The following is a 17,360-nucleotide window of genomic DNA, read 5'->3' as shown; positions in this document are numbered from 1 at the left end:
GTAACAGCAGCTGGCGAGGTAATTTGCCAGAAACTTTGGCAGGTCCAAATCTCTGGTTGGTTAATAGATAGGCCCCCACAAGGACTTATTGCGGGTTTCAAACTCTGGGAGAGTTTGAAAACCGCAGGTTTAAGGTATAAACACCCTGTTGCTGAGGGGAGTTGGAGATGATCTGTGTCATTCCATTATGGACATCTGGTTGTTACAGCTGTGGTACAACAGGTAGAAGAGACACCTTTTACTTATGCTCAGGAGTTGGAGAGATCCAAGTGAGCGTTAGGAACAAGCTTAGGACCTTAGCTTTATTGTTTTAGCATTTTGTGTGTATTGTATTTATTCTCTCAATTACTTAAATGCTTTACAAGTTATTGTGTAACCATAACACAGGCCAACACACATTTTGCTTCCTTAAACATTACACCAATTCCTGGGTATATTTGGGGTGCCGATTCCAAAAATGGCATCCGTTTTGCCCTATCATGTCTAGTTTGGGAGACATGGCATAGCCTCTTTAGTGAATGGTTCAAGCAGCTTCCTCATGAGGAAGCCTACACCATGGCTTCCTCATGAGGAAGCTGCTTGAACCATTCACTAATGAGGCTATACTATATCTCCAAAACTAGATGTGATAGGGCAAAATGGATGCCATATTTGGAATCGGCACCCCAAATTCATATCAATCCACCATAAAGTTTGGGAAAAACCTTTCTGACCCTCAACTTTGTAGGCCTGTGTAATTGTATTCTTTAAATAAACCAGTCACTCTGAAAGGCTGGTGACTGTGTGAGTACAAAGGAATTGGATTAATCTAAGTCCAGCCTAAGTCACTCAGTCTACTACCTATGAAGCGAACCAGAGCCTTGGGAAAAGTCCATCATGGGTTACAAGCCATGATGTGTATGTGCAACCTCCTGACTTTAGAAACGGGCTACATCAGAAGGGAGGGCTAGATGCAAGGGAGGGCACCAGGATACAGGTCTCTTGTTGTCTTGTGTGCTCCCTGGGGCATTTGGCCACTGTGAGATACAGGAAGCTGGACTAGATGGGCCTATAGCCTGATCCAGTGGGACTGTTCTTATGTAAGGGCTGGATAATTAGCCCATAGGACTTCAGCCTCCCCTTGGCTAGAGGACTCTGTTAGAAGGAGCAGTGGCACCTACCGTAGGTCAATTTGCCCTGAGGACTCATACACCCATTGTTGTCTCTGACCAGTCAGGTGAACTAGTGCAAAAACTTGTATTCAACATTTGCCTTTTGGCCTAGGATCTGCACCCTGCTTTCTTATGCTGAGACATTTGAGCTAGTAGGATACATAAGAGCAAATTGGAGACATGCTGGGGAGCGTTGGGCAAGTAAACCAGGAGTGTGTAATATCGGCCTGGGAGATGAGGAAGACTGTGACAATATGCATCAATCTTTCTATGCTATCATTTGAATATTCACCCTCCTCTGGAAGCACTTCTACAACAGCAGAGAAAAATAACACCTCTAAGTTTCACTCAGTGGAAACAGCTCTTTATTTCTTAGGATTCTTTAGCGATTTTGTCATACGGTTTCCAAGTTTATCTTTATCATGAGGCCTAGAAACCTTTTTATTTAAACCAATGCTGGGATTTTGGAATTTAACAAAAAGTATCATTCACACAATGGTGCAAACCCAGTAGGCTGTAAATTCTACAATTTTGTCCAACCAAGAAACTGCCTCTCCAAGAAGGTTCTGTAGTACCTCCATTTTAAAATTATGGTGGCACTATAGCAATTGTTAGTTCACTTTTTAAGCTCCATTGCCATTAGCTTCATACCAGACCTGCACTGGGGAGCTCTTTATTTTAATTTCCTTTTGCTTTTCAACTTATTCTTCTGGTCCCAACACACCACTCTTTATAATTTATTACATCACCACAGGCAGTTCTATCAAAATGTTCTTGTAAATTTGTTTTAAGTTGTCTCTATTGAATTTAGTTTGATTTTTGTTTTATAACCTTTTGCAGTCTGAATAAATATATTTACATGGGAATTTTCCTATATCAAGTGTAAGGGGGAGGAAGATGGTGCACAATTCATAAGTAGTATCTCAAACAAAAACAAAAAAGATCTCAACATTTTGTTCCAATCAAAACTCTTCAGCCCAGGCCCAAAAATCAGACAGCCAGATTGTATATGCATCTTGTTTCCCTTGAATGATGGTCCTGATGCTAACAGGAAGTGGACTGCAGAGGAAACAGACAGACAGTGAGAAAGCTGGTTCCCTGTTAGTGTTCTCACTGTTGCCTCTTCTAGTGTTCCTCTAGCAGTTATGAGTCTAGGTTCTTGCTGTTTCCTTCCTTTTTCAATGAATTCTAAAGTAAAAGTAAGGCAAAGCATTTGCAAACAGAGAGATGATTTATAAGCGTGATGGGGTGAGGATTGAGTAAGATTCGCTATCATCCAAAATTTTGGGTATCCAAGATAGCAGCAGGAACTTTTCTCCTATGGATATTGGGTGGGGGCGATGTTTATAGTCTAATTTTATAGCTATGCCTGTGTCAAGTCAAATCCATGGTCCATCGAACCCAGCTCTGCTTTTCTTCTGGCTATCCAAAGTGCTCCAAGATCTAAGGCAGAGGGCTTTCTCAGCCTTTCAAACCAAAGGTGCTTTTAACTGGAGATGCTAGAGATTGGTCCTGCGACTATATGCATGCAAAGCTGGGACAGGAATCTTCAGCTATCCAGCAAGCACATTTATAAGTCTGTCCCAAATGTTAATCTTGAGAGTTTTGAGTGTGAAAATCTGTCCCACTAAAAGCACCAGGTATACTTTGGCATAAGATATTGCTCTCTTTGGGTCAAGCTACCTGACTGCCAAACATCTTTTCTCTTGGATCCTCCTTCGAGGCTTTTCCACTTCACAACATAGGTGTGGGTGAGGGCAAGAACAATGGTTCAGAAAGAAAGTTTTGGGGGAAGCCATCTGCTTTATGCTAACCTGAACATGAATATTTCTCATCTCCCAACCCCAGTTCCTTTTTCCAAAGGAAAAAAAAGGAATGGTCCCAGTATATCTCCCTCACAACAGGGTTTGTGCAAGGTACACACATGGCAGTACCTCCTTTTGCAGCACTGGCTAATGCACTTGACCTGCCATGGTACCTGACCCACCATAGTAGCATCGTATGCCTGTACTTTCACCAGAGAAGGAAAAAGCAAATGCTGTATGTCCATCCCTATGAATAAGTGCCCTTGTGGGTTTTCAAGTGTGTGCACATATATACCCAAAGTATACAGGCATTTGCAAATTTTACACACTGCTGGAGGTGATAGTTGTATATCTATATGGTAGACAGCTGGGTGTGAAACCCGGAGGAGGAGGGAGTTTGACAACTACTGAAATCCATTGCCTGCAGTTTAAAATAAATAAATAAAACACTCTTGAGGCCCCTGAAGTTGTGGCTTTTCATTTACTTTCTTAAAACCAAATATTGCTTATAATTGTTTTAAAGTGTGCACTAAGGTACACAATTCCTTTTTTTTTTTTTACTATCTGCAGCTACTCCCGATCTAGTTGGCTGAGTCTTTGCCTAGACACCCCCTCCTCTATAGCTCTTGGTGAAATTGTAAAAAGGAAGTTGGAGGCTGACTTATCTTTGGCAATCTCTCATGTGTAAGTCACTCTTTCTTATTTCAGTTTCTAGTTCCAAGTCACTCACAGTTCCAGACTTATGTCTCAACCAGCAAACTGTTAAGGCTTGTATGCCAGTCAGAGATTGAGTGCCCTTCCACTTTACCCAAGTGCCAATTCATCTGACATTCCAAAAGTTTGTGTAATGCATTTCTACATCTCTATTTTTTGCTGTCCAAAAGAAATCCCCACCCCCACCAAGTACGCTTTTATTAAAACATTAGACTTTCTACACTCCTGCCAAATACTTGCTTATGCAGTGAACAAATAATGACTTTTCTACCAGGACAAAAGCATTAATTAAGCATATTTGTCAGTCTTCTATTCTACAGGGAAGGGGGGGCGGGGCGATGTTCTGGAGGTGTCAGCCAGAGGTGAAAGGCAGATTAGTGCTCAATTGGGGGCCTTCCAAGTTAAATCACGTCTTTGCTGTTAGCTCTTAATAATGAAGTTGTCACTAAAGAAAAAGTTTAATGGTTTTAATTTGGTTTAATTACTTGGAAACGCTTAGAAATGGGACCAGTTTGTTTGCTTGTATTAACTAGAAAAAGAATGGAGGTTCTGTGTGTGTGTGTGTGTGTGTGTGTGTGTGTGTGAGAGAGAGAGAGAGAGAGAGAGAGAGAGAGAGAGAGAGAGAGAGAGCGAGCGAGCGCCACATGTCTGAATGAAGATAAATTATCCACTCTTTGGTTGCTGAGTTTCATGCTTTGATGAAACTATAAAAAGTAACATGGCTTAGCACATGAGCAATATTTATGAGTATTTTTGAAACTTGTCTGAGCTCCAGAACTGCATCTTCTCAACACCAATCCTCAAGTGCTTCAGCTCTCTTTTTAAAAAGGAGATACGAAAGTCATTGTTTATGTTAATATAAAACTGTATTACTCAAGCATTTTTATCATCATTCACCATCATTCTTCATAATAAAAATGCAATTTATTACATCAACAACTAGCAGCCTTAAATACAGGCAGAACTTGGTTAAATACATTGAGACCCTTTACAAGATTAACTTTTCTTATTAAAGTAGTGTTCAGGTTAGGTAAGACTTCCGAAGCACAATGGAAAAAGCTAATTTTTGACTATAGAGACGGCAAGATGATTTCTGCTGTATTCATTTCAATTTAGTGAAAGTAATTTTAGGAACTGTACATTACAAGAGCAAGTCACATACAGAATAGGGCACAATCCTAACCCCTTATGTCAATGCTTTCCAGCACTGACAAAAGGGCAATGCAGCTCCGAGGTAAGGGAACAAACATTCCCTTACTTTGAGGAGGCCTCCGTGACTGCCACCCAACTGCAGGATGCAGCACACGTCCCATTGGCACCGCTATGCCAGTGCTGGAAAGCACTGACATAAGGGGTTAGTATTGCACCCATAATAACTTAATCAGCAGGCAGGTTACAAACAAGGAGGACCCAAATCAAACTATTCAGGTGAAAAGGTGCCATTCCACTAGTCTGCATGCCTGCTGGTCCTGCCACTCTGCTCCAGCCAGAGAGGACTTAGTGGAGCAACCAAAGAAGTCAACTTCCCATTGGGTTTGGAACACTACTTTCTCAATTCCCTGAATCTCCTAAAGAAAGTGACTAGATCAGGCTTGTCCTCCTCCCCACCTGCTCACTGTTCAGAAGGCTCTGGAGAAGGTGGATAGTTTTTTTAGACTCTCTCCTCCTCAAACACTTTGGTAGAAGTGAGAGGATTATTTGTGAGAGGGCTACTTTAGTCAACTAATTCACTGGCAAGTGGAAGCAAATGGAAAGGGAAGAGAAAGGACCAATGGAACTGACACTTCTTCAGTGGCAGAATCAGACCCTGGTCCACTCCACTGTGCATCCCAGAATATTCCAGTGGCTGGACAAAGTCAGAATCATGAATTGTATACATGTATCATGTACACATGGCTTGACAGCTCCTCTGTTTTTGCAATCTGTCAGGTAGTTAAAAGACAGGAATTTTATTGGGCCCTCCAGGATAGCCATACCTGGCTGGTAGACTGTGCTTGGCTTGGTGGATCACAAATTGTGGAGGTCTATGTGAGCCATTGGCAAAAAGCAGGAATAGTCTGGGTACCAGGAAGCACCAATGAGATGACGATAGGGAAGGGAATAGCTAGTTTGTGCTGCTGGGGAGTTCAAGAAGGCTCTTTTCCCAGACAATATTGTGTTTGCAGGACAGGATGTGGTAAGATTTTGGTGAACGGTTAGCTGCAAAATTTCATTGTAGATGATAATGGAATGAAAAACAGGCACTGGACAAGGAAAAGGGATGAGAACAGCAAAAACGGGAGCTGAATGACAACTTCCAGCTGGGATGGAAAGATGTGCAACTGACCTGGGTATCTCAATTAGCCCTACAATAATGGTTAGTTCAGGTTTAACAGGTGTTCTACTCGCAGTGGTTTGCATTCTCAACAGTCTTGTCATGTCATAAAGGCCACAATACAGTCTGACATGCCCCAATGTCAGGGTTTTTTTTTTCCCAAACTGATTAACACAGAAACACTAGCTGCCAGTACATAATTCTACTAGTAAATTATAATAGCCTGACTGAAATAGTCTTAAAATTGCCTACAATGACTAAATGCTTTTATTATTTAACCTAAAAGGGCACCAAATACAAGATTTAGCCTCCGGTAGGTAAAAAAAAAAATTCCTACTTCCTCAGAAAATCCTTCCCAAATTGTAGTCATCTTGAATTAATCCACCATCTACTGAGTGAATTAGGCCATATTTGTTTTGAAAATCTATTTTATAGAATTCCAAAGGATGGTGTTTTCCTTAGGAAGCGCTTATTCTGCCTTTTCCTGCTCCCTTTACTCTTAAGGGGGGGGGATATGCCTGCTAGTAACCATGGCAGGTTTTTAATGTCCCAAAGTGCCCTGCACATATGAGTAACAAAATGTAAATAAACACAGCTGAACCAGGAAGAAGATGGAAGGTTTTCTCATTAAAGAAATAAAATAAACAGATGTCCTTAAGCACTTTGGCTTATGTTTGTCAAAGGAATGGAGAACTCTTAGATGTTGGAACAGCAGCAGGGTGGCACATATATATTAGGCCAATTCTCAAATAAAGCAAAGAATACATGCCACTCTGAATTAGCTAATAGAGCTCAAGAGGAATGTGTGTGTTTGATTTGAACCCTAGCAACGTGAACCTTAGTGAACCAGGCAAGTAGATTTGAACCTCTACAATTAGCTGCCAGGTAATAAAACAAGTTTTTTTTACTCCTTAATAGCAGACAGTAGAAAAAAGCACAGATTTAGCCACTACACACATGAATCGACACAACTGCTGACAATATTTCTGTAGTATTTCAAATCAGGTACTAATTTAAGGAAAACGAGTATGACCATTATAAATATATAAGGCCTGTTCTGATAAGCACTGACAAGCACTTCAATAAACACTTCGATTATCTGAATGCATCTTACACCAAATCAGACCGTTGATTCACATAAGCTAGTACACTATTCACTGAGTTCTTACAAATGTCATGTCTCACGACATTCTGTCCCTAGAATACAACCCACAGTACAGTTTACAGGAAACTAAAACTGGACAACCCAATCCTATCCCCAGCCAAAATGCCGCTGCATCCAGTGGCACCGCTGGGGCTGCTAGAGGTCTCCTCCGGGGAAAAGAACTTTTGTCCACCTGGGGAAAGCCCAAGTCCCACAATGGAGCTTCACAAATCTGCACCAGCCATTTTAATCTGAGACTTGAGAGCCTCCATGTCGGGCTTTGCATGGCTCTGCTGGTCCCACCTCCTCCCGACCTAGTTCCCCCAACCCACCCTTCATCCTCCCCCCACCCAAGAATGCCTCCCTCTGCCCACAAGGCCCTCACCACAACCTGGAGCTCTTACCGTGCTCCAGGCAGTGTCCATCCAGCACAAGGCTCAGCATTGAGTGGCGCTGGGCCAACGCTGGTGCTCACTCTTCACTGTGTGTTGCAGATGTGCCTTACAGCACATTTGCGACACTGAGCACTGGTGCTGGAGCTCAGTGCTGGTGTTGAGCAACAATAGGATTGGACCCGCAGTCTTTTGTATTTGTATTGGCAACCTTCAGTCTCGAAAGACTATGGTATCGCGCTCTGAAAGGTGGTTCTGGCACAGCGTCTAGTGTGGCTGAAAAGGCCAATCCGGGAGTGACAATCCCTTCCACACCGGGAGCAAGTGCAGTCTGTCCCTGGTCTGTCTCCCTGGCTATGGGCCTTCCTTCTTTGCCTCTTAGCCTCAGACTGTTGGCAAAGTGTCTCTTCAAACTGGGAAAGGCCATGCTGCACAGCCTGCCTCCAAGCGGGCCGCGCAGTCTTTAATAGAAAGTTATTCTTTCAGGTTGGTAATAAGATCATCATTCTCAAATTTAATCACAACTTTGCTCCAAGCATTGTGATCCAAGCATCTCTTCTGCTGCTGCCAGTCCCCCGCCTTCCTTGCATTAAAAGCATGGCATTATCAATGTACGTTTTCATGCCTAGCACACCTGTTATTATGTGAAAATCATAAAGGAAAAACAAAAAATTCCTGGAACAAAAACATCAAGGTACATCTGGTGCTTTCAGATCTCTGCTGACCTCAGTTGTCCAGAGATTTGATTTTAATCTATACAGGTTTTTCAACAGTGGAATTAATTCTTATCACGTGTAATTAATTAAGGATTATGTTGCAAGATTTACATGGGAAGCCTACTGACTACAAAGAGTATCAGAACTATGGTGACTAGTGTTACTCCAACTTGGCCACAATTGGCTAAGCCAAGATGAGCTCATGCAATTAATTGTAATAGGAAAATTACATTGCACTATGGTCTTTCAGTGCCATTCTCTCATGGTACCTTTTTCTTGTGACTATACCCCACAGCAGTGTAGTGGGGGGGGGGAATGGTATGTACTGCAGGCACCACAACATGCTGTATAAGTGTCCCCTAACGATGCATGAGTCATTCTGAGCAACAATGGCAAAGTGTCTGTGGGAGCAGCTCTGGGAGGCTCTACAGGCCTTCTTCAGGAAGGGGGAGTAACGAGGCATGTTGGGGGAGGAGCTGGGGTGTGTCAGGGAAAGAGAGGGTGGGTCTGGTGGCAATCGTGCACACCAGATCTTATCTCCTGTTTTTATGTCCACCCCATCCCTTATACAGCTGGCATAGGCCTGAGGAGATCCACAGGTGATTGGGCAGCCTGGGGGGGGGGGTTTAAGTAAGAGTATTTTTAATTACCTTGTGCACCCCACCACCACCACACCACAGCATGTAGTGCTTGCATGCTATAGCATGGTAAGGGATCGGACTGGGCAGTCAGTTGAGGAAGCTGTGTTCCAAATGAGTTTGGCTAAGAGCAGAGTGTTTTCTATTGCAATCCTACTTCTTTGGAACTCACTGTGTAAGGAAGCCTTTACATGACCAAAGCTCCTAGTTTGCATCTGAAATGTTACTATTAGGGAAAGCTTTTAATAAATCCTCTGTTTTTCAAATTGCATCTTAAAGCCCTATTTAATCTTACGTGGCTTAGTATCCAATTCTATGCATACCTACTCAGACATAATCTCCATAATAGTCAAAGGGGCTTACTCTCAGGTAAGTGAGAATCGGATTGTAGTCTTAGGTTCAAACATATATGGGCATTTCAGCCTTCTAGAGGCCATAAGAACATAAGAACATAAGAACATAAAAACAGCCCCACTGGATCAGGCCATAGGCCCATCTAGTCCAGCTTCCTGTATCTCACAGCGGCCCACCAAATGCCCCAATAGGCACACAGACTTCCCCTATCCCTCAGAAGGGCCTCTGAAAATGACCAGAGCACAGCTCCGGTGGCTATCGGAGCATAGCTGCCGCTATCCATGGATTTCCTTATCCACAATCCGCAATCCATGGATTTCATTATCCTTGGGGGAGGGGTCTGGGTACAGATCTCCCATGGATACTGAGACACCATCTATACATCCATTTTTATTATTACTCGTGATTTTCAATAAAGTCAACTTGAAGACTCTTTGAACAACTCTGAGTGCTGCTGCTGAAGGAGGAAGTTGACTGAAGGGGAATTCATTTGTAACACTGATGTCATGCTGAAATGGCAGCAACTACAGGTAAAGAAACTACAACTATGCATTCCAGTTGCAAAGGACTAAAGTGGACTGCCTTCTGAATAAACATAAAAGGATCTTGATTAGGGAGGCAGGCACTGACAAATAACTGCACTTATATAAGCATTGTGGGGAACTGCTGCTTTAATTTCTCTTCCAGCCGATTACACAGAAGCAATGGCTTCGGAGCACAAAAGAGCTGCAATATTGAAGCCACTCAAACTTCAGTCTTCATGTCACGTGTGTCCCCTTTTCAGAATGTTAGAAGGCTTCATTCGATGATGTTAGAGGATTTCAGTCAATTACTATTCCACAAACAACACTTTACATCTTTTTGCACGCTCATCCATCCAAAGGCAGACAATAAATCTATCTTGCTAGTTGCATGTCCAGCTTGTTATAACCATCATAAAACAAGCCCAGCTGGTAGAGTCATAAAATGATGTCAAATCATATTCTTCCCACAACATCAATGTTCAAAGCTGCCAAGTTGGTCATCCCATTCTCATAAATAGCAAACACAGCCTCTTTCACTCCATATTAAAGTGCTTAAGGACGGTTTAGCTCCAAGCAATTTAACAATGATCCTTCACTAGGAGTAAAAACAAAAACCGCTTGCACAAACAAAGAGAGACCTGCTGCTTTAGAATTCTAAGGGTGGTTACAGGATACCATCTGCTATTGATTTGGAGTCAGCAAAGGTGTAATATCTGTGAGTCTGTGCTCATGAGCAGCTACAGATAAGTCAGCTGACGAAATGTCAGTAAAAGACATGAGATAATGCATTAAAAAAATGTTACTGGACTACATCTGACACCACACTTCTGTACTTGAAGTGAAGCAGAGAAAGTGATTGAAGATACATATCTTTGCCATACATTAACAACTCCTAATCTTAACAGCACCTAAGCTACAAGTGTAAACTTCATTGAAACTGGTTTCAAAATGGTTTGGAATTCTCAAGAATTCTATAGTCCCTTCACAGTACTACAGTCTTCAGAGTTCTTCAGCAAGCAGTTGTGAAAGCTTGCTATTTCTGACACTGACAGCCCAATCCAGTCTAAACTGCCGCATGGTGATACATGGTGCTGGCACAGCTTATGCTGCAACCTTATGCTGAAAGGATTTGCAGCTGCTAGAGGTCTGCTCAGGGTAAGGTGACATTTGTTCCCTTGCCCCAGGGTAAACCCCAGCAGCCATATGGCACAACTTGGACCTGCGCAAGTTCAATTGGTGCAAGTCCATGTTGCAAGTCATCCATGCTGTTGCAAGTCCTCCATGCAGATGGATCAGGCCCAGGAAGGGGCTCATGATGCGGTGTATGCCTCCAATCTTGCCCCCTCCTGGGCCTGATCTGCTTCTCTCCTTGCCTTATTACTATCCCATTCCACCCACACCTTCCTCTGTTCTGCTCTCCCCTGCTCCATTCAACCCGCCACCTTCCAACCCCTTGTGCAGGCTTACCTGCTCCAGCAGCTGTCTGAAGGTCCACCAGCACGCAGGAGACCACTCTGTCTCCCCCCCCCCAGGCCTGCAGCATGCATCAGTAGAGGCTGTTTTGTGACAGCTGTAAAGCAGCCTCCATTGGCACGATACTAGTTACGCTGGCGGGGGAGGGGTTTAGAACTGGGCCACAAATTATATTTGTGGTGAGGGTGTGTCCTTTATAACTTATGAAGAAGGAGAGCCAAGTTAGGACACCTGCTGTTAACAGTGAATTTACAAGCAGTTTTTTTAACCACCAAAATTAAGTCCCCTTGTCCAGTTTGATGTAGTACAATCTAGCAAACAGATACATCACATTAGGCTGCCTCTGGTACAGACCTTATTTGAGAAAACCTGTTTAAAACAAAACAACCCAACTACCCAGTTGAAAAATATGGTTCCTCAGTTAGACAGGAGATTTTGCATTATGTCTGCTGAACAAAAACTTTCCTATTTTAGAGAAAATTCCTGACAAGAAAAACAGTCCACTGTCCTATCTAGCAAGGAGCTGAACAATACACTCTTTTGAAGAACTCAGGCTATGGGCAATGTAACAGGATGTTAATTAAGTTTTCACATGTTTGAGGGAAATACCACTGCACTTAGTTATATTAAATATATTCTGAAGAAAATGAGCAACATCTGTTTGAAAAGCTGCCGTATGAGCTGCCCTTACAATTCCCAAATGCGTTCTGGGTAGAGAAACAGTAATGCAGGGGGGAAAAGCCAGATGAATTCAACAGTACCTTCCCGTATCTGGATGCAAAGGTTCCCGTGAGTAAGGAGTGAAAAATAATTATCGTCTCGTCCAAGTCCCATACAAACACACGCTGTGATGAAAGACAGAAAGGTGGAATTCTGGTTTAAGAAGTGGTTCAATTCTGGTATAAGGTATATCCCTCCCTTTTTAAAGGATTAAAAACAAATAGCCTCAAATAGCTCTGTCTATACCACCATCAGCTCTCTTACCAGTTATAGCCTTCCCCAAAGAACTTGGGGAAATTCAATTTTGTATGGTGCTGAGATGTCTCTTTTAGAAGACCCATAGACACTCCACCTACAAGAACACTACAGTTCCCAGGATTCCATTGAAAAAGGAACAACAGGTAAACAAGTTTGAGTCTAAAAGCAATTCAGACAAAATCTTTTATTGGAACAATTCTGATTGGTGTAGGAGTAAGTTAGCCTCTTGCCAATACACAGAAGAGATCATGGAGACAAAATTTCTGGCATTCATGAATCTCCCAGGGACACATCATATAAGGAAAACAGAACAAACAGATTCTAGAAACCATTATACGGGCCAAAAGATCTATCTGCATAAGATTTCTACCAAAAGAAAATGTAATAATCATATCTGTTTTGAAATGCATTTCTTAGGATCCAGAGAACAGCAAACAGTGTTCCTAGAGTAGGAAAGGGTTTTCTAACTCTCCCCCCACTGAAGCCTCCACTGTCCCCAAAAGCAAACCCACCTATTGTAATCACAAAGAACCAAAGGGACTAGAAGTGTTATTAATCCCTGCTAACTGGATAAAGAGATATCATTTAAATTGGTGTTTTCTTATATCTAGCAGGGAGAGAGCAACTACTCCTGCTCATGCTAGCATAGCATCTTTTCCAGGGCCTGTTTGCTGGTGGCCCCCTTGTGTCTTTTTCAGGTTGTGAGCCCCTTGGAACAACCATTTTCTTGTGCTTTTGCTGTTCCCTCCAACTGCTTTGGGAACTTTTTTGGGGTGGGGAACATAAAGCAGTATATACACAGTCTAAATCAGTGATTTGCAACCTTTTTCATCTCATGGCACACTGAAAAGATTTAAAAATTGTCAAGGCACACCATCAGTTTTTTGACAATTGATCAGGCACACTGCGCTAGTGGCTGGGGGACTCACATCCCCCAATGGCCCCACAATTAAATGACTGTCCCCCCAAATCTGATGACATATCTGTGGCCCATTCAAGGCACACTGGTTGAAAATCACTGGTCTAAATAATAACAAATTTTAAAACTGGGCAGGGAACAGACCTGAAATTATATTCTTTTCTTTCAAGAGGGACACACTACAACCACAGGACCCTGAATTTATCCAAAAACAAAAGGGGAGGGGGAAGGAACAAAGACAACACCCAGTACTCTTACCTCAATTTCAGTGTCAGCTGTTGGGGAGGGATCATTACTTCTTTTCGATCGACCTCGTAGCTTTACATCAGTCCCTCTGTTCTGCCTATCTGTCTCTGTGTCTTTTACAGGTGTTGTGTATTCCCCTAAGGGGATCAAAGAAATCCAGATGAAAGCAGAAATTACAATTACAAAATCTTTTAATATAGCTTCTGGTTTCCTCTCTGCTGGGGAAGAAAATTAGCAAATAAAGTCACGAGGAGTTTTCAACTTACTGGTTACACGCATACAAAACATTTTCAGGGGATGTACAAGACGCACTCTTGAGTCCTCAACCTTTGCCTGCTCAAATCTAAATCTTAAAGAACAAGATCCATGCGTAATTATAGTTGTAGCTAACAAAGATTCAGTGAGTTATCCCAAAGGTGATTTTCTGTTGAAGCCCCAAAACAATCAACAACACTTTAGTAGTTTAGACCTTAGATACTGCTTGCTATTGTCTTTCAATCCTCAGACCTATGGTTCTGATCCAGAATGTGCAAAAAAAGTTGCATGCAACTAATTCCATGTGGATAACAGTGGTGCATGTTATCCCCAGTTAGAGAATATGCATCTCATCTGTAACAAAAGATGAATGGAAACATATACCTTCACAAACACTATGCACTGCTGTTCAGAGGTACACTAGTACAATGCACAAGGCAAGATGAATGAACATCAAGAAATGCATCTGCAGAGAACTGCACTGGGTGCCATGTCAAGAGTCATATTGCACAATCCTGACTGATGCATACAGACAGCAAAAGGATTTGCACCTGATCACCTGATCACAAACATACATTCCAATTCATCTAGGGGAGCATTTGCTAAATAGGGGCTCAAAATGTGGGACCACAGACCTTTAGTGGCTTCCTAAGTGGAATTCCAGCACAATCAGTTATCTAAACTGAAATGGATTTTTAAAAATGCTGTTATTTGATCAGAAAACAATGATAATTAGACCATTCTATTTCTATATTTTCATTCTTGAGCTGTTTTAACTCTAGGGCACTAAATCTCTGGCATTATGAAGGGTTATTCATAATGCCAGATGTAAAATACATAACGAGTAGCTACTTGGTTTGGTGGTATGCACCCTGAGTAGCTACCAGGGTTATTTTTATATGCACTAAAAATATAGGAATGAAAATACAGGCTTGAAACATGGAAATTTATAGTTCATAATAGTTTTTACAATTTTATAATATAAACATGAGGCAGGAAGAGAGAGAGAAGGTGAGAATAAAAGAAACAGAAAAAGGAGGGAGTAGCACTAAGTGGTGGTCTTGAAAGTCTTGTTTTCTAAAAATGCAGGGCAAGTTTGGAGATACCAAATGAGGCATAGCTCTCAGAGTAAGATGCCCCATGTCCTTTAAAAACTGTAAATACAAAGTCACAAAAACGTTTGTGCTATTGTTATGGTACATATGCTTGATCGTCATTTTTAACATACATTTAAAGAAAGGGCAACCTGACCTATAAGGAGAAGCGGAGAGAACAGGTGCATTGGGAAGATGTGCAATTCGCAATTCTTCAAAACTTTGTAATCTGCAAAAACTAGCAAATCCCTTCAGGGTTGCAAATTTTTTTGACTAGTCATCTTCCTTATATAGTTTTCTGATTTCAGATTACAACATTGGATCAGTTCAGATGACTTAAGAAATCAAGGTTTGTTGGCTCATGAAGGCAATCTGAAGCTTGCTGAACTCAGGCACTCCCATGTTTTTCTGTGTGCAGCTGTGACAAGAACATCCTGGTTTGTTTAAATTACAGCTGGGTATGTCATCTAAAACTGGGGATTGTGGTTTAACAACGGCTTACTGTCCATTTCTATTGTTCCCTTACCCAGAGAAGACTTCCATAACTGCCCTGCCCAATGCAACGGTAGCCATTTTGGAGTCGCTGCATCAGTGGAGGGGGGGTGAACATAGGACTGGAAATATTCTGGATTTTAAACCATGCTTAAACCACAACTCCCAAGTTTAAATAAGACACAGAGTTGTAGTTTGAAGAAACCGGGATTCCTTGGTCGCAAAAAGTGAAGAGGAAAAGGAACAAGGGAGTACACGGGCTCAATAGACTTCAGGTCATTTTTGAAGTGGCCCATTTTTGAATTCTCTCTTTTATTTCCATTTTATAGATGGAGAACTGAGATGAAAAAACAAGGACACATCAAAGGTCACCTAACCGTTCTGGAGCTGCTTTAGATTTTGAACCCTTGCCTGTTTATTCATCCCACTAAACTCTATTTCTTCAAAGTCTTCTTCATATGCAATCTCCTAAAGTTAAATGGCTCAAACAAGGAAGGGAATTCATCTGTGGAAGCAATGATGTGGGTGCAGATATTCAAGAAGATGCACATCCCATTTGTTTCAATATACCAGTATGGACTCTATTAAATTGGTTGAATGAGTCTTCATGAAGACTGGAATGTGAATGCCCATCTAGGGTTACCAGTTAGTACATGCAATTAGGGTTGCATGTACCCTAGATGCATGCCCATCTATGGTTACCAGTTACCAGTTAGTACGTGCAACTAGGGCTGGAGGGGGGCCAATCAGAAAAACTCTAAATGGAAAAATACTGTACCATTAATAACCTCAAGGCTTCTCTGGGCTACGAAAAGAAAAATTTACCCTTTTGTGGTAACATAACTCTTCTTTAAAATGTGCTTTAAAAAAGAGAACTAATTATTCCACTGAATTAATCCAAAACTGCTCTAAAAAAACCAAAACCAAGTTCTTACACATTTCAAAAGTGTTTAAAAAACAACTTCAGGGCATAGTTTATCTAAATCTTTTAACATTCCATCATCACCCTTTTTAAAAATTTTGGCCCAGAAAATAAAAAGGATCTTTTCCCCTTTCAACCAATGAAAACCAAGATATTTATAAGCTGAATGACATTTTCATTTTGATCATTTTAATTAAGAATTGTGCAATTTTTATAGCCTATAACAGCCTCAAAAATATGCATACTAGACTTAAGCATAATGACTTGGAATTCTATACTGTTGATTGTTGAAACCAAAGTTTTAATTCAGACAAGCAGGTTAACCAAGGTCAGCAGATTTATCTTGAAATCTTAAGAAGAGAGTCAAGAGAGTCAAAGCTTTGCTACCTGCCTTGAGTCCTTTTTGGAGAAAGGAGCATTAGAAATGACATCAACAACAGTAACAGAAATGAAAATAATTGTGGACAATAAGACTCATTTTTATAAATGTATTTAGATGTTATTGACCTCAATTTTCTTACTACCTTATATGTAGCCTTCAAATCTACTCACAGCCCAATCCTAACGTTAGGTGGAACAGGCAGGCTGGCTGGCCTACACTGGATCCAGTGCGGGTTTCAGGCTGGCTGTGGCCCAGCCCGAGGCAAGGGAAAGTAATCCCCCTTGCCCTGGGTAAAGCCACAACAGCCCCAATGGGGCTATTTGGATCTGCGCCACCTAAAGAGATGGCACAGGTCCAAGCAGCTTGGGGCTACCCTGGGCTGCCCAGGGATGGAGATAGGAACCAGCACAAGTGCTGGATCCTGTTCCCCCCCCCGCCCATCCACAGACCTGCCTGCCACCTGCCATCCCCCCACCACAGAACACCTCTTCCCCACCTTCTCCATGCCCCCAGAGCCCCCCAGCCGAGCTCAGCCAGCATGGACTCACGTGTCTCTGTCAGCGTGGAGGCTGGATTCAGCCTCTGCAGGCTGGTGCACATCTTTGCAACAGCCCAGCTGACATCCAAGGAGGCGCAAACGTGCTTTACATTTGCGACCCTCCCAGGCTGGTACAAGGGATTTGTGCCAGTTGAGAGCCCATTTTGAATTGTGCTCTGTGCATTTACTTGGAAGATGGGCCAGCGCAGAAGTCTGCACCTGCTCGGCCATGCCAAATCCTGATTCTGTGCTGGCCAGCACAGATACGTAGGATCTGGATGCAATTGTTTAGTAATGAGGTAAAGATGC

The 17,360-nt window shown here is 42.2% G+C and overlaps 1 protein-coding gene across 1 annotated transcript in view; it reads right to left on the bottom strand.

Moving 5' to 3' along the window:
- EYA2 (EYA transcriptional coactivator and phosphatase 2) overlaps positions 1–17,360 on the bottom strand; it is a 92,968-nt gene that overhangs the window by 27,533 nt on the left and 48,075 nt on the right. Inside the window, exons 7-8 of the mRNA XM_066626510.1 lie at positions 13,381–13,505; positions 11,987–12,070 (exon numbers count right to left, since the gene is read on the bottom strand). Of these exons, the coding sequence (XP_066482607.1) occupies positions 11,987–12,070; positions 13,381–13,505 (209 nt within the window). The remainder of the gene's footprint in view (positions 1–11,986; positions 12,071–13,380; positions 13,506–17,360) is intronic.

This window comes from Tiliqua scincoides, chromosome 4, assembly GCF_035046505.1.
Source record: "Tiliqua scincoides isolate rTilSci1 chromosome 4, rTilSci1.hap2, whole genome shotgun sequence".
In the NCBI taxonomy this organism is placed as follows: Eukaryota; Metazoa; Chordata; class Lepidosauria; order Squamata; family Scincidae; genus Tiliqua; species Tiliqua scincoides.
Note: the sequence above shows the minus strand (reverse complement) of the source record. Positions and strands in the feature narration are given on the sequence as shown.